Consider the following 22,366-nt stretch of genomic DNA (forward strand, 5'->3'; position numbering starts at 1 on the left):
AGGGTAACTGAAAGGGTTTACTGAATTAAAATCAGTTTTTAAATCAGCAGAACAGCATAACAAAAACTCTGCTTAATGCATAGAACAAACAGCTAAAGTGTCCTAATGCTGGTGTTTGAGCTTATGGCTGCTTTCCCTCTGCAGACAAGCTTCTTCTATTTTAAGCCAAAAGAAAAGTCAGCCTATAAAAACAGAGCCAAAAAAAGGTCACTATGGGCCACGGAGAGTCGAACACAAACCCTGTTTCAAAACCGTAAGACGCCAGCGTGGAAACTGTTCAGACATTTTTCAAAGACAAAGGCAACTGCTGCCGCCACTCTGTGATGTAGACGGGAGCACATGTGCCTCTGGTCAGCGGGGTTTTTAATAGAATGAAATAATGCCTCTAAACGTCATTTCAGCGCGTCCGTGACTGCTGCGGCGGGAACTGAACGCAGAGACAATAACATTTTTCAAGATTAATTGCATTTCTATTTGGCTGTATTATGTCATTAGGCTGAAAGTTGTCACTCTTGGCCATAAGGTTTGGATTTATTAACATCCAAACGAGTGCAGTGGAAGTTCACGGTGATAAAAAGTTTTGGATATGCTGCATCTCCACACTTGCAGGGCATTAAATGTCTTTGAACGAGTGCTCTCCGCTTATCACAGGTTTCACATTGAATTCACCCACTAGTTTCTCTGGCTTGTTAATCTAATCTGCTGGAGTGAGTCAGCTTACACAGAAGTTAAACACAAAGTGTAGACTTATGCAGGGCTTTTTCTAATATACAACCAATTAGTTTGAGGACAACATTGGAGGATATCTACATTATCGCACAGCTGTTTGCAAGGACTCAAATAGTCAAAATAATAAACCCCATTTGTACAGCATGAGATTTTTCCTGATCAAAATTCTGTTACAATGCGCTTGTCAGTCAAAAGAAAGCTTTCTCCTTACTCTAACATAATGACGTCAGGCTCTGTGTCTGTGCCTCAAGGTTTCTGTTGGCTACTTGTCTTACAGCAGCCACAGCAAGCAGTGTGTGAGGTCACCATTTAAACTAATCACAAACAGAAGGAGACAACAGTTGGTCGTTTGATGGGCTTTTGCCCTGCAACAGCTCATCTTTTAAAAAAAGAGAGAGAAAAAAAAAGGAGACAGTGTTTACAGTGTGCAGCTGGCAGGAGTGGACATTTGTAACAGAGTAATAGGTGGAAGTCAAGCAACTCTGATTTCTAGTTCAGCTGTTGGGAGCTAAAATACTTTCAAGGCTGCTGTGAAAGTAAACCAAATGTGCTCTGACAGCAGAAAAAGGTCTGCAATGCCTCAACCTCAGACCAGACTCGGTTTGAAAAAAACAACAACCATATATATATATTTCCAGATGGAGAAGACAGAACCTTAAATGGGACATGATAAAGTGACAATGCAGCTGTTTCACTGAAAACTGCAACACATGGGAAGGAAGAGCTTCTCATGTGTTGAGCTTGGGATAACAAGCCTTTACTCTTGTGTTTACAAGGTGAATAGATGTCATGAAAGATCCCAAGACAACCGCTGGTTACCAGAAACCACACACACCCTGCTGCAAGGGTACTATTGTCAGCTCTTACAACCCTAGTGTGACAAAACTCCATGCCGTGGCTCAACCACAGAATGTAAAGCACGCTCTAGTAAATAACCACAACCCAAGCCACATAAAATGTTCCCCTATTTATACTTTTTTACAGCATTTACAGAGCATGGAAAGGGTTTGTTTGGTTTAACCCATCACATTTGAATTGAACATTTTCCCTTTAAAGGCACAGGCAAAGCTGAAATAATCAAAAAACATTTGAGGGACTAAAAGTATTTATTATTTATTTATTCATTACAAAAAAGTACACAAACAACAAAAAAATGTTGTGCAATCTGAGCATTAAAATTAAAAACTTGAACATCTGAGAGGATGCATCTAGTTTCCACCACTGAATTTGACAGACTTTGTCAGACTGAGCGTGACAGAAGGAATCACAACAAATGTCGGCCACACATAACAACACGATGAATGAGGGCACACACGCCTTTGCTCAAAAAAAATGGACGTACAGTTAAAGGAGCATCCAAAGAAGCAGAGTCTTCCAGATGGAATGATGAGGATGGCTTTCCCATTCTTTGAAAAATCGTGTGGGCAAATAGATGATCAGTATCAGAAATGGTGGGATCATCTACAGCTAATCTCTGTATGTAAGAGACGAGGCTGTAAGCCAATAGCTGGAGACACTGCTGGAGTAGAATCACTGCATGAGCTCGGGAACACTTCCCCAAACCATCGTCATCACTGCATCCACAAGTCAAAACTATGCCATGCAAAGCACACTCATACATGGCCAAGATCCACAAACTCTCTGCTTGTTTAAGGACTGAGGTAACATGAAAAACTGTTCAAACTGTTTTTGGGGTCTGAAAGAAAAATTTTCAATTCTGTTTGGAAATCATCCTCTGGGCTACAGATAAAAGGGATTATCCAGTTTGATCAGCATCAGTAATCGGGGGACATGAGTGCACATGGCATGACGCAGCAAACATTTCGAACATTTTGAACATTTTGAATAACATTTTGAATAACCACCTGGCTTTTCTTGCTGTTAACTCTTAGTTAGAAAAACAGTTCCAACTTGTTAAACTCGTTATCTGCTGGAGATAATTTTTCAGCATCACCTGGATGTCCTTGTTTGGCCTTCTCGCAAAGGAAGACATCATTTTTTATCGACTAGAACAAAATGAAAGAAAACATTCTCACTTCAGACGAGGGTGAGAACGCAGCGAACCTGAGCTGTTGACCTGTAGCTTAACTGAGTTAGCTGTTAACACGTCAAGTGTAAAACATTGTGGGGCAGAGGCGTTGCATCTGAGACCGCCCAGGCACGTTAAGTTCAACAGCAACAACAAATGAGACCAAATTTACATTTATAAAAAATACTTAGAAGTGCTGATTTATTTATTTCAAAAAAACAAAAAAACAGCCTCCAGTTATACTAGTCCACGTATGTGGCGTGTCTGCCTGTTCACAACGGTTGATTGACCAAATTAGTGCAGTCTTTCACACAATGAAAACATCTGGCACACTGTGAAATTAAAAATTCAACAGAGCAGGCGCAGCACGTTTAAAATGAAGTCTTCAGTTTCCAGATTCCTGCAGAGTGTTGCTTTAAACTCATTTTTGCTTATCGCAGCTGCATATTTAGAAATGTTTCCGCCAAACGTGAGACCATAAAAATATCTTAAATGTAAATAGGATGTAAATAAGCTCAACTTCAGCACTGAATACATGGTGTTTGTGCCATTTATACAAATTACATGCATGCATTGTATGTTATGAATTCTAATTTACAACATGAAGAGTACCCCAGCTTTTTTATTAATTAAGTATGTAAGTGAAGTAAACCAGCCCACTTGCATATTTATCTCACTCAGTTTTATTATCTTCACCAGCTGGCCAAGTTCACAGTCACACACTTCTACCTCTTTTCAGGTTACCATGCGATATTGTTGGACAAACGTCATCTTGGCTTTGGTATCCATGGCAACCCTAGCACTGTGCCAAAGTGGAGATGGGGACTGGGGTTCAGGCTTTGACATCTACTCTGTGATAATGGCCACCAATAACACATTGCAGGCTGTTGGTGATGAGCCTGCGAAGGTCAAAAACAGCCACGACTGGACCACATCGGCAGCATCCTCACCGTCACCTACACCTGTGCTCCACCACGAGCCCCAGCCGGACAGGTGCTCGGTCCACTTCAGCACCAACACTGCTTCAGCTCAAAGGCTGAAGGCCCAGAGAGAGGAGCTGGCCTACCTGCAGGCCATACAGCATGGGAACAAGGCAGTGATGGAAAACTTGGTGCAATTTGTAGGGAATGAGCTGGGAGATCAGCGCTATGAAGATGTGATCAAGGAAAATGTCATTGGCATTCAAGAGGACCAAAAGAGCTGGCACGAGGTGGTAGAAAAAGCAGAAGAGGATCTAAAAAAGCAGCTGGAGGGAGATGTACCGGACTCCTTCTCTGGGATCCACAAGTGAGTGCAGTAAATCAAATGTGTTTGTGCCAAACGTCATAAAGTTAACAGCTGAAATGTAAAGACGACAGTTAAAAAGAAAAAGAAAAAGAACCTGCTGTTTGTTTCTGTTGTTAAGATTAATTAACTGTGGTAGCACATATACTGAAGATATTGTGGGGAAAGACGATGTAAAAAAGAAAAGATGTAGGTTGACTTAAGTCTATCACCAGGCAGTTGCTGGTTATTGAAATGTGAAATTCTGAATATTTTTCCTCTCTTAGATTTATGATTTATGTTAAATGGGCTTTGTTTGAGGTTTGGAATTTTTAATTGATAAATACAAGCGTTGGAAAAATTTGATAACCATTTTTCATCATTTCCATCAATCATAAATTAAAACACTACCCATGTAAACAAAAAGCAAAACTAGATTAAACTACATTAATCATTAATAATAAAATAGTAATTGTTTACCAAACTGAGACTCATTTTAGGTATCTGAAGCTGACGCACTGTGTAAAAAAACTATTTCTAATATAAAAGAGAAACAGAGTAACAGGTGGGTTTTTTTGGAAGTACTTAAACACCCCGCAATTAGAAGAAATACATCTCTGGATAATCAGCAGGTGACACAGGGAAAAATGCACTGAAATGAAAAAGATTGAGGACTAAATACACACAAGGGAACTATGGTAACAAGGCGAAGATGAACTCAATCAGACAATAACAAGGGCAGGAGAAGAACAAAGAACAAAAAGTATCACATAGAGACCCGATGGCATATAAGTGATAGTTTCTTGAGCACATGTGACCCCCCGTTATATTTTCATGCCCTCGCATTTTCTTTTTCTTACCCTCTGCTGTTGTTTCTTCTTGTGTCCGGTGCTTTCTCCTTGTCATCACTCACTCGGCCGGCCACCTGGACTGTTGGTCCTTCGGAGCAGAATCAGAGAGGAGTCCTTGGCCTTTGAAGACATGCTTCGTGCTGCAGCGGACATCGCCAGCAGGCTGGAGAGCTCAGCACAGGCCCTGCACGCTTCATTCACCAAGCAAATGAAAGACATTGTGAAAATCCATCGCTGAGAAAGCATTGAAAAGTGTTTTGAAAAGTGTTTGCGCATCATCCTTGAACTTGTGAATGATGTTTGGCATTCCGTGAGGTCCCAAATTCAAGAAATATACCCTCTCGCCATTTTATAATTGTATTTTTATGTACATGTGCTGAGCAGTTCTGGGATGCAACAGTGTGTTAAGGTTAGACTTCACATCAACTGAAGCAGTCAACGAAGATGGATTGTTGACACCTCCCTTTCACTGAATATCTCCACGACGGATGACATACGATTTTCCATCCACGCATTATTCGTGGAATTTTTGTGAGGTCAAATATGGGAACAGCATGCAGTGCAGCTTTGAGCTAAGCTCCGTGTTTATGGATCAAAATAGATGGGCCTTTGGAGAACAAAACATAATGACTCTGTTACTCTTCTCCAGGGGAAGCTATGGGTTGGCCATCTGGTTCCAGGGTAAGGGTGGAGTCTGGGATATACTTATAATGACTATGTGGTAACAGAGATTTTGTTTCTGCAACAATAAGTGAGGGAGGGGACTGGAACAACTAATAAAGGGTTTGTTTTCTTAAGAGAAATATCGAGGGGGATAAGTTTCTATATAAATATTAAGACAGATCCTATGATTAGAGGGGGGGGGGGGGGGGGATAAACTGTCTATGCATGATATGTTTGCACAGTTTCCTGGCTTAAGCAACTTATTTAAACAAGGTTTCTCTTTAATCCCGGTAGGACTTCCTGGAGGGGGATGCCTTTTCATTTTTTAAAATAAAATATGTAGCATTATATTATTACGAGTTTAGAAAATAGATTTATGTTCAATCCTATAAACGGCAAAATTTTACATAAATAAAGCACCTTGTTGTTTGATGTTTTTTACACTTACATTTTTTTTTAACAAAAATATTCATTATGGTGTTTTCACAGCTCCTAGTTAGTTTGGGGTACAAACTTCACTCACCCGGTCTGCCCTCTAGCTGTTTTCCAAATATATTGTTGTGCCGTGTTCAGCTTCACGTCACTCGTCACTCATTCTTTGGATCTTTCAAAGAATAATTACTGTATTAAAGTCGAGGCTCATAACTTTTTTAAATGCATTTTTAACTTGGTTTCTTGAATAGCTGGTCAGCATTTAAACACACGGGTTCTGTGTATGTGTGTCTCTTAAACACACACACACACACACACACACACACACGGAGAGAGGGAGAGAGAGCGAGTCGCTTTAGGTGCCAAATAAAGAGGCAAATGCTCAGACGTGCCCTGCATCTCCTCCTGTTATTTCGGCAACCTTACATATTACACTTATTACACTGACCAGCTGCCAGTCATGGAAAACTACTACTTTGAATTTTAAAACAGAACACACTCACAGGATTGGACGCATTGGACGCCAAATTCTTGGCACCCTGCGTAACAGGCGCATTTGTTTGGATTCTCTCTACGCAGAAGAAAATCCGACTACTTTCCGTGAATTGATTTCCTGAAAACAGATTTATAGAGCTACTTTTATGAGCTGGTATGAGCAATTACAGCAAAGCTGGGACACACAGTGTTATAGTGCCGCTCCCTGATTCAGCACCCAGTGATGGATAGCGCTCATTGCGCGGAAACTGATGGCACGGTACTCGCTCTCCTCCGGTCCAAACGGCGCTGACAGTGAGCAGAGACGGAGACTTATCTATGCTGAGATCTAAAGTAAGTCAGTCAGAGCGCTGTCACTGTCATTCCCCGCCTACAGACTTGAAAGCGGTTATCGTGACAGTAGCTGTGATGTGGTCCTGACGTGCTTCTCAGCTGCGAAGATGACAGATGTTGCTCACACTTTTCCACATAGCGTTTCGACAGTGGACGGAAGCTGCTCCGTGCTTTCTTGTGAAGTTTTCTTTGCTGTCAAGAGGACGAAATGGGATCCAACCACCTGTTCTCCGCCGGGACGGCTTTTATTTGGGCGCTACTCTTGAGTCCGGCCGGTAAGTACTTTTACAACTATGTTTTCTAGTGGGCTAATGTTAATGACAGCAATAATAGCAGGTGTGTTTGAACCATGGAGGTTCTGAGAGATGAGCAACTGAGCAAGTGCAAAGAAGTAAGTCACAGACTGGAAAAATATATTCTAACCTTACTGTTCAGTTATGCTCGGCACTTTTCAAAATTAAAGGTGATCGATGGATCCAAACAGGGATAGTATTGATGTCATTGCTAGTATCGGTATAGGATCGATACTAGCGCGATACGTTCGATAGTTTGTTTCCTTCCTTTAAGTTTAGTGTGTAGCCCACTGAATTGTGTTAAATAAATTATTTATCTGTTTTTTATGGAAAAATATACCTCAAACATGCATTATAAAAAAGGAGAAAAAAGGCAGTTTATAAATAAATACCTTTCTATGTTAAAAGTATTTGTATCCGTATCTGCAATATTAACCCAGTATTTGCTTGGTATCAGAAATTTGCAGTCTCACACATGACTACTTAAAAGGCTCACGGTCCTATTTTCACATTTAGCTGGATGTCTGTTTCATGCATTGGGAACTACCTCTTCATTTAACACATTCACCTCCAGAGAAGCAGCTATTTAGCTTATGAGAAAATAAGTTGTTGTTAGAAAGATAAATAGAAGAAATGTAAGAGATGAATGAAGGCATTTGCTTCTTTCTGTACAAAAGCAGTACAGCGGACAACATAACAGTGTGAAAAATGAGCCACACAAATTGGTGCAACAACTGATAGTCATGCTGCTACATTTTCAGAGGAAGTTAATCTTGTTTCAAAAAAGCTACAAAGGGACCAGAGAAGGAAACATCTTTAAAGGAAGAAACTGAGAGACGACTGGAGCAGTCGATGCCAGATCGTGCCTCAATTTGTTGCTTTTGTTGTGAAATGATTTAAGCTACAATTTCTTACGGTCTAGTGCATACTTCTGTGGAAACAGGGTTTGATTCATTCAAGATTGACACTGAAGCCCAGTTAGCTACTCTGGAAGTCCAGTTTTGACATGGATGTCAGAATTTGCAATCACAAATTATCAGTTGCAGTCACAACTTATGTGCAGACAAAAAGCATTCCCATACAGAGATCGAGGATAAAATGAGTTCTTGTTGAAAAGGGTTTCAAAGCACCAAATATACTCTGTCTCTGTATGCTTCAGTTATCAAATGTGTAGGTAGACTACATAATCATATGCTTATTGGTATGACATAGATAGATTTCAGCTTTCTGACTTAAACCCTGCAGTTTTTCATACACACACAAAGAAAAGATCTGCAGCATTCTTTTAGTAAAATTTTTACTGTAATTATTTGACAGCCCAATTTCATGAAAAGCACCTCTGGCCAGAGAAGCTGCTGACTCGATGATCCAAACTGGTCAGTGTTTTAAACACCTTGCCAAGTGACTTGGCTAAGGTCCAAATATACTGGGCCCAGTGTGCCGGATGTTGAAGGTGTCGCCTCATTTCAACTCTCCCCTGGCACGAGGTTTGATATGTGGTACCCAAGAGGCTTTTTTCCAGCGCCACATCTGGTCTTTCCCAGATGCACGGACAGATGAATACGCACTGCCCCGACTGTCAAGATAGCAGATAGGAATTCTCTAGTGCCTGCTTGTTTGCCAGATTGAAATTAGTTCATGATAACAAGACATGAGCCCAGGTGTACCTTAGGCAAATTGAAAGTGAATTCACATATTGATTACCACCTCTAATGTATATTTTCTACAAACTACTGCATCAACGAGAAGAAGGACCTTGCCAAATTTTGCATCCTTTGCAGCCTTTTGTTGGTAAAGCCAAACCAAACCAAGCCATTCAGTTAGCACAGGCAATAAATCTCACTGAAGCAGTTTTGCATGCTTTGCTTGGATTAGCTCTGTGCAACATGTAAGTCCATCAAGTGGTCATCGTCTAGTGGCCTGTCCTACAGTTACAGGTTGTAAATACATGGTAATTCTGTCAACAGAGCCACAACTCACCCATAGACAGATAGTGATGTGTCCTTGGCTAAGCAATCATGACTGCTGCCAGATGAAGGTGGTCCAAGGTTTCATTTGAAGGTCCCTTGATGGTAGCACACTTGAGTGCACCCTATTATAACCTATGCTAACAAACAGAGCTCCAGAAACATTGGTGTATTAGTGACATGTAGATGTAATCACATCTTAATTGAGTTTTTTATTTTATTTTATTTTGATACAATTAATTTTTTTCTGCTTTGATTAATTGATCAATAAGGCAATATATCAGTAAACAAAAATGCCACATCATTAAATATTTTGACATTATTGAACACACACGCATTTTCTTTGTTACTGAATTCTAAATGAGAACCATACAAAAACCATCTAAAAGTTATAATCTGCCATTCTGTAAAGACTTTATAGTGGGTAGTTTAGCATGAACAAAACAATATATTTTTAAGCCGTTAGTTGGCATTTTTGGACCGAATGAGTGCAGCTACATCGCAAACATTAAAGTGACAGTTTAAGAGGTGCATTGTGCCAGTACCTAGGCAGGTAGATGTACAGTAATAGCAAATATAAAACACACTCAATACAAGTTAGATGCAAGATGCATCAGAAAGCCAGTATTATTGACAAATATTAGCTATTTGCAGATTTTGCAGATTTATTAGTATTGACATTTACACAGGCTGATAAGTTTAATTTTAATAAGTAGAGGTGAGAGAAGCAACTTCGAACTATATTGTGAGTGTTGATGTTGAATACTTTGTCCACCAGAGGGCGCTCTACAACTTCCCTGTTAGCAACACGTTTGGCATGCCATAAACACAACAACCAGCTGATCCGAGCGCAGTCACACGAATAGTAAATGACTAAATAAACAACCACACATAATAAATATAAGGGAACTTTAACTGCACGGTGGTGCGGTGGTTAGCAAGGTTGCCTCAAAGCAGAAAGGGTCTGAGTTCAAATCAACCAACTGGCCCTGATTAAAGGGGTTGTGTCTGTGTGGGTTCTCTCCAGTTTTGTCGCACAGTCCAAAGACATGCAATTAGTGTAGATTGATGATTCTAAATTACCCATAGGTGTGAATGTAAGTGAGACTGGTTGTCTGTCTGTCTCTCTGTATTAGCCCTGCATTAGACTGGTGACCTGTCCAGGATGTACCGTGCCTCTCGCACTATGACAGCTGGGATGGGCTCCAGCCACTGCTACCTTTCTAAAATAAAGAAATTTGTGTTTTTCAAAAATAACCAAATATTGGTGTCGATATGAGTCTTAGGCTACGTTCACACTGCAGGCAAAAGCGCATAAAATCCGACTTTTTTGACCCTATGCGACCCATATCCGATCATGGTATGACAGTGTGAACAGCACAAATCCGATATTTTCAAATCCGACCTGGGTCACTTTCGCATGTGGTACTGAATCCGATACATATCTGATGTTTTAGAAAGCGACTGCTGTTTGAATGGTCATGTCGCATTAAATCCGCCTTTTACGTCACTGACACAAGACAGACGCCAATTATCAGCGCCAGAGAAGACAAACGAGAAAGCATGGCGGCCATCGTTAAAGCACGGGCTCTCTTTTTTCTCAGTGTCATTTTTTCTCTAATTAATTTATCAAAATTCTGTTGGTTACGACTGTGCAGAAATTGATAGACTGCTGCAACAACACCTACTAGCTCTGTAGCCGCTGTTTTTACTTCCGTAAACAGAGCACTTTGTGTGTGATGTCTTCTTTTGCGCATGCGGGCCGCTTTGAGGGCCGTGAACTGTTCACACTAACGCGTTTGCTGTCACATGTTATTTGTAGAGTGAACAACCAGACAAAAAAAAATCGGATTTGATCCAAAAATCGGAATTGAGCATTAAGACCTGCAGTGTGAATGTGAACGTAGCCTTAAATGCTATAATATATATATATATATATATATATATATATATATATATATATATATATATATGCCTAATCTCCCAGCATCAGTATGTGAAAAAAAAATTAGACAAATATACCCAACCGTTAGCCTCCACTCCAAATCAGAGGCATCAGTTAATTGTTTCATGCATCAGACGTAACACAGAGTGACAGACAGCTCAACAATAAACACCCTTCACTGGTGAGAAATTAGCTCACCTCCACTTAACAGTAGCGAGTAATGATGTGTGTAATTGACTCTGACTACACTGATGAAGGTGGAAGCAGTAATCCCCAAGGGACGGGATTCCTGTCTATTTCCATGCTTTTCATTCTGCAGAAACACAATACGGTGACTCAGTCCCAGCTTGTACACAAATCTGACTAGAGTGCATATTCAGAATCAATTTAATCAAGCCGCCTCTCACTGCGAGGCCTTACATACATAATAATAAGACTTTAGAGATTGTATAGCTGAAATGGTATTACTGTCGAGGGGAGGAGAGACGCTTCCTTTGTCTCCACCTTCTCAGCTTGAGAGATTCTAGCAGGCAGCCCTCAAGGGGAGCCGAGATCAAGAGATCAAAAGATTTGCTAAGATGTGAAAAGTCGATAAGACTTTACAAAGAAAAGTCTTAGATGTTTAGAGTAGGCTTCTGTGATGAAGCACGACATGTTCGCAGTTCTCTCTTGCTCCCAAAAGCAACCCAGATGCCAGCCAGATTTACTAGTATTTGTTAAGTGAAGATTAGGAGAGACACAGATGACAGAACATGGATGTGATCCCAACATATACCATTCAGCTTCCGCTTCTTTCATCCCGTTTCAGTCTTAGAATGCCATACCATTAAATATTCACCAATAATATTAATGCATTAAAAAAGTGCAAATGCATTTAGTGTCAAGATACAGGCGAGGTCTTTATCACATACACCTGTAGTTTTAACAGCCCCATGTTAGCTTATTTAAATGTTAACAAACTCTATGATGCAGATCCAAGAGAGATGAATAAATTTATTAACGAACAAGAGAATAGAAATATTACAAATTCCTAAATTACCCACTTCACTTATTGCATTTGTCTTCTATAAATGGCTAACTACACCAGTAATGTATCCACAGCCCTCTGTGACGAGAAGACCCACTCACATGCTGAAGATGACCTTTTCAAGACCCTGTTCGCTGGGTACAACAAGTGGTCGAGACCTGTGCCAAACATCTCCGACGTCGTCATTGTCAAGTTTGGACTCTCCATAGCCCAGCTTATTGATGTGGTGAGTGTTTGCCTTGCGTTTGCCACAAAGAGCTGGTGATGTGACATATGATGATGATCCAGGGCTCAAGTGCCAGTGTCCTGCAGGTTTTGGATCTCACCCTGATTAAACACATCTGAATCAAATGATTAGTTCATTACCAGGCCTCTGGAGAACTTCAAGACATGTTGAGGAGGTGGCCCTTTAAATCAGCTGTGTTGGATCAAGGACACATCTAAAACCAGCAGGACACCGGCACTCGAGGCCTGGAGTTGCCTACCCCTGCTTTAGTGTCATTCAGAAAAAATAAATGATTGTTCGATTCCATTCCATTCAATTAGATTTATACAGCACCAAATCGCAACAACAGTTGCCTCAAGGCGCTTTATATTGTAAGGTAGACCCTACAATAATACATACAGAGAAAAACCCAACAATCATGTGACCCCTATGAGCAAGCACTTTGGCGACAGTGGGAAGGAAAAACTCCCTTTTAACAGGAAGAAACCTCCAGCAGAACCAGGCTCAGGGAGGGGCGGCCAAAGACATGCTGTGGAAGAGAGAGTTAGAGATTAATAACAAGTATGCAGAGGGGTCTATTAACACAGTGATTGAGAAAGGTGACTGAAGAAGTAACACTCAATGCATCATGGGAATCCCCCAGCAGCCTACGCCTATTGCAGCATAACTAAGGGAGGATTCAGGCTCAACTGATTCAGCCCCAAATATGCTTTAGCAAAAAGGAAAGTTTGAAGCCTTATCTTAAAAGTATAGATAGTGTCTGTCTCTCAAATCCAAACTGGAAGCTGGTTCCACAGAAGAGGGGCCTGAAAACTGAAGGCTCTCCCTCCCATCCTACTTTTAAATACTCAAGGAACAACAACAACAATGTTCAGATGTCTTCATCACCAAAACCCTCATGATCGGTGATGATAGGGTTATGATATTTCTGTGCATTGACTAAATACAGTGATGCCTGTACAGCATATACTCAAACTTTGGTTTCAAGGTCAGTATAGGCCTGTTCATGGGTACACTACATCCCACAGCTATGAAGGAAGCTGTGTATATGATTTCCATAAAGTCATTAAAGTAGCAGAAAGTTATATTTGAGTTTTCCTTTGACAAAACACCAAGAAACACAGACATATTTCTCTGGTCTGAACCCCCGGTTGACAACTTTAACAATATTTCCATCATTCTCGCTCTCTATCTGTCTGTCTTTCAGGATGAAAAGAACCAAATGATGACAACCAACGTGTGGCTTAAACAGGTTAGGAAATCTAGTGTCAGTGTTGATTTATTATTTAGATTTTATTTTATTTTTTTTATATTCAGGAGGGGATATGCTGACATGAAATGTTAGGAATGCAAAAAAGCATTTGCATTGTTGAAGTGAATGACTCATATGATGAATACAAATGGGGCCACGGCCCTCCAGACTGATTCGTGTTGTTTGTGTCTCGCAGGAGTGGAATGACTACAAGCTTCGCTGGAGACCGTCTGACTATGACAACGTGACATCCATAAGAGTGCCGTCAGAGCTCATATGGGTACCAGATATCGTCCTCTATAACAAGTGAGTCTGAGATAAAATGTAATGGTTACTGCATTTCTTTTCTTGATTATCTAATTAACTCTTTATTAAACACTCAGGCCTACAGTAAAGCTCAGTTGTGCAAATGAGCGTATGAGAGTAAAATAACTATAATTGTTCAAGAAACGAATATCTGACATTCAGTTAAACAGCTTTACTCTGATATTTGTTGCATTTTTTTTTAGCAAACTCACTAAACTCATTAATCTTTTATTCGGATTAATATACTGTCAAACAATTGATTCTGAGTCTATTCAGTTCTGAACTACATAACCAATCACAGTTATTTCTCTCTACCGTACTGAGACGCTGCTGAACACTTCAAGGTTTGCCAAAATGCTTCAGAGGATTGTAATGGCAGATTTAGGGCTGTCTAACAGCTATGCTCTTATTGTAGCATGACAAAGGAGTCCAAACTCACGCCTGTTGCCTTAACAGTATGTGTAAGAAGATGGCACCATCTAGTGGTCTGTGAAAACAATGGTTTGCTCCGCTTTCTCATGTTTCTTCCAGTCCTGATTGGGTGGCTGGTTTTATTTGTACCTTCTGAGATATGTGCGGTATAGTTTACACGCTGATGTAAACACAGCTCTTTATTATCTGTTTCATTTAGCAAAATGAAAAAGATACTCCATTTTAAATTTTGCACGTCTGTTAGTAAAAATTGGTGGAGTGCATTTCGTTTCATCGAACTGAAGGCAGCCTTTACATGTCTATCGCTCCAGTGGGAAACTGATTGCAAAAACCACTTTTGAGAAACCTCTCCCGTCACCTAAATTCACCTCCTGGAGATTAAACAGAGCACGCTGATGATAGGTTTCTGCTCCAGCGCACTCGTGTAATCACAGTCCGTATGTGAAATTAAAAGAGGTGAGACTGATTAAATGATAAGGACGTATGATTACGTCTTCTGCTGAAGCTAGTGTTGCCATTAAAGTGGTGAATGGAGGGGAGATTGCAGACAGTTTTTCACTACATAGTTTCCAAAATGAAAAAAAAAAAAAGGAAATAAAATCTCAGGAAAGAAGAAGGGGAATAGAACTGATCACAGTGAAGGTTATGATTTCTTATCTGATGTAGCCTTCACTCTAAGATGAGGTCTTTTGTGTGTTTCCATGACTTATATGACAAACTTCTCCTTCTGCAGTGCTGATGGCGAATTTGCTGTGACCCACATGACAAAAGCTCACCTATTCTACACGGGCAAAATTCGCTGGGTGCCTCCTGCTATTTACAAGAGCTCTTGCAGCATTGATGTCACCTTCTTCCCCTTCGATCAACAAAACTGTAAAATGAAATTTGGCTCCTGGACTTACGACAAAGCCAAAATTGACTTGGAGCAGATTGAAAATACTGTGGATCTCAGCAACTACTGGGAGAGCGGCGAATGGGCCATCATCAATGCCGTGGGAACGTATAATACAAAGAAATATGACTGCTGCCATGAGATTTACCCAGACATCACCTACTTCTTCATCATCCGACGTCTTCCCTTATTTTACACAATCAACCTCATCATCCCCTGTCTGCTTATCTCATGCCTCACGGTTTTGGTTTTCTATCTACCGTCAGACTGCGGTGAGAAGATCACCCTGTGTATCTCCGTGTTGTTATCCCTCACTGTCTTCCTGCTACTCATCACAGAGATCATACCGTCCACATCCCTCGTTATCCCTCTCATCGGCGAGTATCTCCTCTTCACCATGATTTTTGTCACCCTGTCCATCGTTATCACTGTCTTTGTCCTCAACGTCCACCACCGCTCTCCCAGCACTCACAAGATGCCCCACTGGGTTCACTCTGTGTTCCTGGACTTGATTCCACGTTGGTTGTTCATGAGACGGCCCGCACCGGATGGCCGCCGTCGCAGGCTGCTGCTCCTTCAACAGGAAGCGGTGGCAGAGCGGCGCCAGCTCCGAATAGCCGGGTATAAATCGGGCAACTGTATTAGCACCTCAGCTAACTGGTTAAGAGATGGGACCACATTGGAAGACCCCGAGAGAAGCTGTTATGAGGACTTGGAGCTGGGAACACTGACATCCTATTTCTCCTTCCGTCCTCCTTCTCCCAGACCTCCAGGGTCAACTCCTCCACCACAACAAAAAACCCCACAGAACAGCCAGAGCCGACAAGAGGTGGTGGCAGGGGGGAACAGGCACTTAACTGGAACCAGAGGTAATTCCACTCCTCGGCCGGCTAAAGTTGACAATAAAGTGTCACAGTCAGCTTTCCTGCTTTCACCAAGTGTCATGCGTGCATTAGAAGGGGTGCACTACATTGCAGACCACCTGAGGGCTGAGGATGCTGACTTCAGTGTGAGTATCAAGGAAATAATGCATCTAATATAAAAGCAGAATGGCATTTTGTTCATTTGTATTACTGATGGTATTCCAATTTACATTTATCTCAGTTTTGATACAAAATCATACTCTGGGCATGTTGATTAGATAATACCTGTGCAAGGCGCAATCACAATTCCTACTATTCTATATAAATTAAAAATCATACGTGAGTTAAATTTGGCTGCCATACACTTGTTTGAAATGCACCCTGGAAATTTTGTCCTGACCGCCTGCTGTTCAGTGAGTGCTGAATATTGTTCGTGTGTAAAAAATAGGCTCCATCTTGAATTTCATTTTAGGAAAGAGAAAGAAGTTGCATGGAACTGAGTTTAGTAAGCAGGGTGGTTAGTGAGCAGTGTTAGGGCATGGCCTGTCGATGGTACATGCAACAATTCACAATCCTGTGAATGTTGAAAAATGGCAAACCAGGATTTAGAGTGCACCCGTGACCTTATGGACTTTATGGCCATCCTTCAGGATTCTTTCACTGAACAATGCTGCTTAGTTTCCGGGCCATAGCTGGAGACCCAGCTCTTAATATCAGCGATAGTCCTTTGCATGTTTGTTAAATTGGTTTGATACAGATGTTTCCATTTGCTCTGTACAGAAGTTCACTTTTTACATAAATAAATGCATTTATATAAATACGTAACTGTACATAGTTCTATTTCAAACGCAATTTCTTTTAATACTAAGGCCTGCAATACCTTCACAGCCCACAGGGGGACCCATCCTACACTTTTGGAGTCACTGCAGTAGAGCCTGTAGCTGAAGATAAAACTGAATGACTCACAAACAAGCAGCTACTGAAGGTGGCTGCAATATTTATTTTATTTATTAACCTTTATTTAACCAGGAAGATCCCATTGAGATTAAAAACCTCTCTTTCAAGGGAGACCTGGCCAAGATAGGCAGCAGCAGATGTCTCACAGTTACAGAAATTACTCAAACACAGGCAGCAACAACACACATGCAACAATAAGTGAAAGAATACAAATAAAAGAAAATAAAATTCAATAAAATTCAAATAAAAATAAAAAAGTCAGTTAAAATGACAATCAGTCTAATTGAAACAGTTGCATGTTATGGACTTGGCCTCAAGGATTCGTAGTTTAGATTTAAAAGCACTTAATGAAATGAATTCAGTCATTTTCCATTCCTTCTGCAGTTTGTTCCAAGCCGAGGGTGCTAAATGGACAAAAGCTCTTTTACAAAGTTCAGTTCGGGCAAATGGAACAGAAAGCAACAAGTAACCATGCAGACGAAGAGAATACCGACCAGCATGTTTCATCAGAAGCAGGGAACATATATAAGAAGGCAGCAACCCAAGTATCGCCTTATATATAAAACTGTATAAATGAGAGTTCCTCCGACTTACCAAAGCAGGCCATCCTACCTGAGAGTTTAACTCACAGTGGTGAGTCAGAAATTTACGGTTAGTGATGAACCTCAGAGAAGCATGATACACAGAATCAACCATTCGAAGACATTGAGCAGAAGCATTCATATATAGAATATCACCATAATCCAGCACAGGCAAGAATGTTGCAGCAACGAGCCGCTTCTTTGTATTAAAAGAGAAACACAACTTATTTTGAAAATAAAATCTCAGTTTTAACTTCAGGTTTTTCACAAGATTCAGTAGAGGCCTAACAGAGAGTCTCCAGATGAGAATCATCCAAGAATGAAAATAATCTTTATATTTTTAATTATGAGTTTGTCCATTTATTTTTGAGCCACTGCAACTGGGGTACTGTGAATAAAAATGTAGATAATTCCTAAAAGGTTAGGGCAATACTTTTGTAAAACCCCATAAGTTAAAGTGTGCACCTTGATCTCATCTTGATTCTTTGATTTAAAATCCACTGAGATGGTTTGCAAAAGCAAAGCTGCATTTGTGTCGTCCGACCTAACTGTATACTGATACCCAGAACATGTAAAAAAAAAAAAAAAAATTCTTAAGCTCTCAGTTTACCATGACACCTGACAATAAGAACCAAAATAAGCAGTATATACTGAAGTTTGATAACTCAGTCTTTTAGTGTCTCAGTCCGTAGTCTCTCAGTAAGACTTTGTCCTGCCAAAACAACTTGAACATCTTCCCTTTGGTTGTTAAAAAATATTATTCAGATTTTTATCAATATTGCGCCTCTTACTGCATTTGAAAAACCAGACAGGAGGGCAGAAAGCCTGCAGAGTATTCATGGACAAAATAGCAAGCATAAGAAATTTAGCATACTCTTTCTTATCCTTCAAACCTATCCCAGCTAGTATAGTGCAAGAGGCGGGGCACACCTTGGATATGTCACCATCTGACACAGGGATAAGATCGCACTTCTGGGCAAATTTGAATAACAGAGTGAACATAATCCCACTTACTGCATATCTTTGGACTGTGGGAGGCAACTGGAGTACCCGGAGAGAACCCACACAAACACAGCAGAGCATGCAAACTCCACACAGAAGGCCCTCAGCCTCAATCAGAATCAGAATACTTTATTGATCCCTAGGGGAAATTATTATTTCAAACTCAGGATCTTCTTGCTGTGAGGCACCATTCTGCCCTAGAAAAGTAACTTTTAAATTAAAAAAAAAAATACAACTTTTCTTTTTATTGTCATATATAGGAAGTTACTGAAGAGGTATAAAAACTGGCTTTGGCAGCTGAGTGACTGAAGAGAGCTTTTCTGGAGACAGATATTAAACTTCAAGGGCAGATACATGGAGCAGTAATGCATGGAGCTAAATCCCATTATATGCCTAACATCACACTGAAATTACTGTTGGGAGCAGCTAAGAAAGAACTGTTTAAAAGTTTGATTGGTTACAGACAGGTTGTAGCAAATCGCATTGACTGAAGAAAATAGAAGGAACAGGTCAGCAAAAGTGTGCAGAAATGTGCATGAATATATGACATAGCTTGTGTGATGAGTAGTTTTTCTTATGAACCATATTTTTCATAGCAAACAATACCACCCATGATGTGAATTATTATTTAAATTCATGATATTATTTCTGTTCTTGTTCTCCCCACCTTCTCTGTTACTTCTTTCTGCACAGGTGAAAGAGGACTGGAAGTATGTTGCTATGGTGATTGACCGTATCTTCCTGTGGATGTTCATTATTGTCTGCCTGCTTGGGACAATTGGTCTGTTCTTGCCACCGTGGCTAGCCGGCATGATTTAAGGCTTCTGGGAAAGGGTTGAATTCACAGTCACCTCCTCTTGAAAGATACTTTAAAGTGTGGCTGAACTCTTCTTCAAGTCGGGTAATCTGACTCAACTTTGTGTAACTCGGTGCAACCCAGGTGTCCTCAAAAGGCCGTTGTGCTCTTTACACGTCACCAAATATAACTTATGAATAGTGGAGACAACTCTGCTATTTTCAGATTCTTATTCCCAGTTGGATAAAAATCAACTACAATCTACATTTTTAAGGGAAGATCAGACTCAGTAACCTACTGTTAGCTATAAAGTCTTGGCTCAAGTTTCATCTCAGATGCACTTTGTCAGCCTCAGGTTTACTCCTTCAGCATCATCTGTAACATTTCTCAGGTTGTTTTTGACCTGAATGCAAACATTTGCATGTTAACATTCACTAAAGTTAACATGGCTGTTGAAAACTGTGCTAATGTTGGTATTTTAATGTGCAAATGTTAATCACTTTTTAGCATGTTAGCATAACATGCTAGTTAAATATATAGTGCCAACGGCTGTCTTAGTAGGGTGTCACAGTGATCATATTTTTCTTTCCTATAGTTTCAGGGATTGCAGCTTAAAACTCAACAACTTAATAACATTGCATTCACTGATAGCAGGGGGATCAGTGAAAGCTGTTTGTCATCTTACTGTCTTAGCAGAAGTCAAACTCTGAATCAAACTCAGTTTATCATCCCAATGTTAGCTTGTTGTAAAAGGCTCAAGGATGGAGATTAAAACATTAAGAAAACAAGCTTGTTTTAAATTCGTCTTATTTTCATGCTCTTTACTTCATGGTTATCTGTCTGTCTTTTTGTCTGACCATTGATATGTCCAGAAAATGCATCAGCAAACATTAGCAATACAAGAGTGTGGACTGCTAAACCACATGTACAAATTCACCTTCCTGACCTTAACGCCACTGAAGGCTGTCACCTGTAAACTAAGTACTAGAGCCTATTCTACATTTGAGTTGTATTTTAACAATATTTGTCATGAATCTGTTCTCTTTGATTCTAAGCAAAGTTTTCTTTCACCACATATTCTGGATGGTGGTGAATAATCCTTCAAGAAATGGGCATTCAAATGTGATATACTCCTCAGTGCATCCCTAGTCTGATTTTAGCAGGGGTAACTGGACTGGCTGCTCCAAAGGGGCTCTTGGACAAATGACTAAATATAATCATTTTCCATTTAATTTGCCACCATTGGTCAGTAGTGATGCTCAAAACTGCTTCATGAAGTTTTGAATTCATTTGCTACTTTTTAAGGTTTCCAGTCATGAACTGAAAAATGAAGAACTTAGTCTGCGTTGCAAGATTTATTATCATCCACTGGAGCCAACAAATGCATGTAAATTTATCACAATCCGTTCAAGGTGCCATGATACTGGTAAACCAGTGAACGTTTAAAAAAATAGGGAGAATTAAATATGTAAACAATGCCATCTGGGTTGCTTTTTATCAGATTAAAAGTTGTTGATGACACTGTTCTCTTTGTGTATGGTGGGATGAACACCCATTATTATAGACTATGTTGGATACACGTTGGGGTGATTTGGTTTAGACAAAAAATGCATCAGCACAGGTTTTTTCCTTCTGGCGATGCTGCAACAATTGTAGTATTTTTGATTGAGCGTACTATACAATAAAAACCCATGAAACAAATTTGAAAATTTGTCTGCACGCTGTTTACTGACCTTTGAAAAAAAAAAACAATTTCTTATACAGTATTTTTTGTATTCTTTTATAAAAGAACTGACTCTGAAACTACACTTAATGATCATCAGTAAAGACTTGAAATATATGTAAATGTTCCTATCTCCTTGTGCTTTAAGATGACCTCATTATGTAGATAATTATACAGTGGTATTTAGAAGTTTACATACAGTCATCATGGGCATGAATTTCAAGGTAATGCTGGCTTCTAATGATTTTTTTTTTTTAATTGTTCTTCTTCCGGGATGGGTGGGGGGGTTATACAGCATACATCTTTCATGACTTTAAAAAACAAGAATTGGGTGCAGATCTTTGAATTTATTTCATGTTTTCTCTAATCCACAGTCAAAAATATACATACAGGTTTAAATATATATGCACTTCCACTAATAATTGGTGAAATGTCCCTTAGAGAGTTGCACCTCAGACACTTTTGATAGCCATCAACAAGTTTCTGGCGTAATTGTGACTGAATACTTGAACACTCTTCCTTGCAGAACCGACAGAAGCCATTTGAATTGGTTGGTTTCCTTGCATAGACGCGGCTTCTAAGCATAATCCACAAATTTTCAGTTGATGAGGTTGGGGCTTTGGGAAAGCTATTCCAGAAGCTCAGTGTTAGCCTGCATTACCTATTCCACAACCAGTCTTGCTGAAACACTCAACTGTGTCCAAGTTTAACCGTCTAGCGCAGTGGTTCTTAACCTTGTTGGAGGTACCGAACCCCACCAGTTTCATATGCGCATTCACTGAACCCCTCTTTAGTGAAAAATAAAATATGATATATTTTTTGAAATTCAAGACATAGATATGTTTTTTACTGGTGCACAAAATGAGCCATGCATGTCACGGCGGAGGCTCTGCCGAACCCCTGAGACTGACTCACCGAACCCCTAGGGTTCAATCGAACCCAGGTTAAGAACCACTGGTCTAGCGGATTAATGAATTTTGAGGTAATCCCCCTTCATTTGGCTATCCATTTTGTGCAACACACCAGTACCACTGGCAACAAAACAGCTACAGAGCATGATACTACCACCACCATGCTTGACAGTTGATGCAGTGTCGTTAGGTTTGAAAAGCCTCACCTTGATGCCTCCAAAAATACCTCTTGCTTTTGTGGCCAAATAGTTTAATCTTTGTCTTGAAATATATCTGTTGATTCTTCTTTGGTTGGCAACCTCAGTCTGTGGCGATGTAAAACTGGACAGTGACGCTTCTCGAATGCTGGTAGGTGCTTTGAACTTTCACCTTTCTGCTTTAATACCTGGCCCTCCTAC

General features: G+C 40.2%; 2 protein-coding genes across 2 annotated transcripts; both read left to right on the forward strand.

The window, feature by feature from the left end:
• The first annotated feature begins 3,503 nt into the window (after positions 1-3,503).
• LOC146617038 (uncharacterized) lies at positions 3,504-5,110 on the forward strand. Its single transcript, XM_085373212.1, has 2 exons — positions 3,504-4,045; positions 4,972-5,110. Exons 1-2 carry the CDS (start codon positions 3,504-3,506, stop codon positions 5,108-5,110), a joined length of 681 nt encoding a protein of 226 aa, XP_085229338.1.
• A 1,799-nt stretch (positions 5,111-6,909) lies between these two features.
• On the forward strand, positions 6,910-19,357 carry chrna2b (cholinergic receptor, nicotinic, alpha 2b (neuronal)). Its single transcript, XM_085373211.1, has 6 exons — positions 6,910-7,070; positions 12,102-12,253; positions 13,461-13,505; positions 13,702-13,811; positions 14,977-16,144; positions 19,232-19,357. Exons 1-6 carry the CDS (start codon positions 7,004-7,006, stop codon positions 19,355-19,357), a joined length of 1,668 nt encoding a protein of 555 aa, XP_085229337.1. The 5' UTR covers positions 6,910-7,003.
• The last annotated feature ends 3,009 nt before the right edge of the window (positions 19,358-22,366 follow it).

This window comes from Diplotaxodon limnothrissa, linkage group LG15 (assembly GCF_057381915.1).
Source record: "Diplotaxodon limnothrissa isolate DT_005_m linkage group LG15, D_limnothrissa_male_GT1.1, whole genome shotgun sequence".
Lineage (NCBI taxonomy): Eukaryota > Metazoa > Chordata > Actinopteri > Cichliformes > Cichlidae > Diplotaxodon > Diplotaxodon limnothrissa.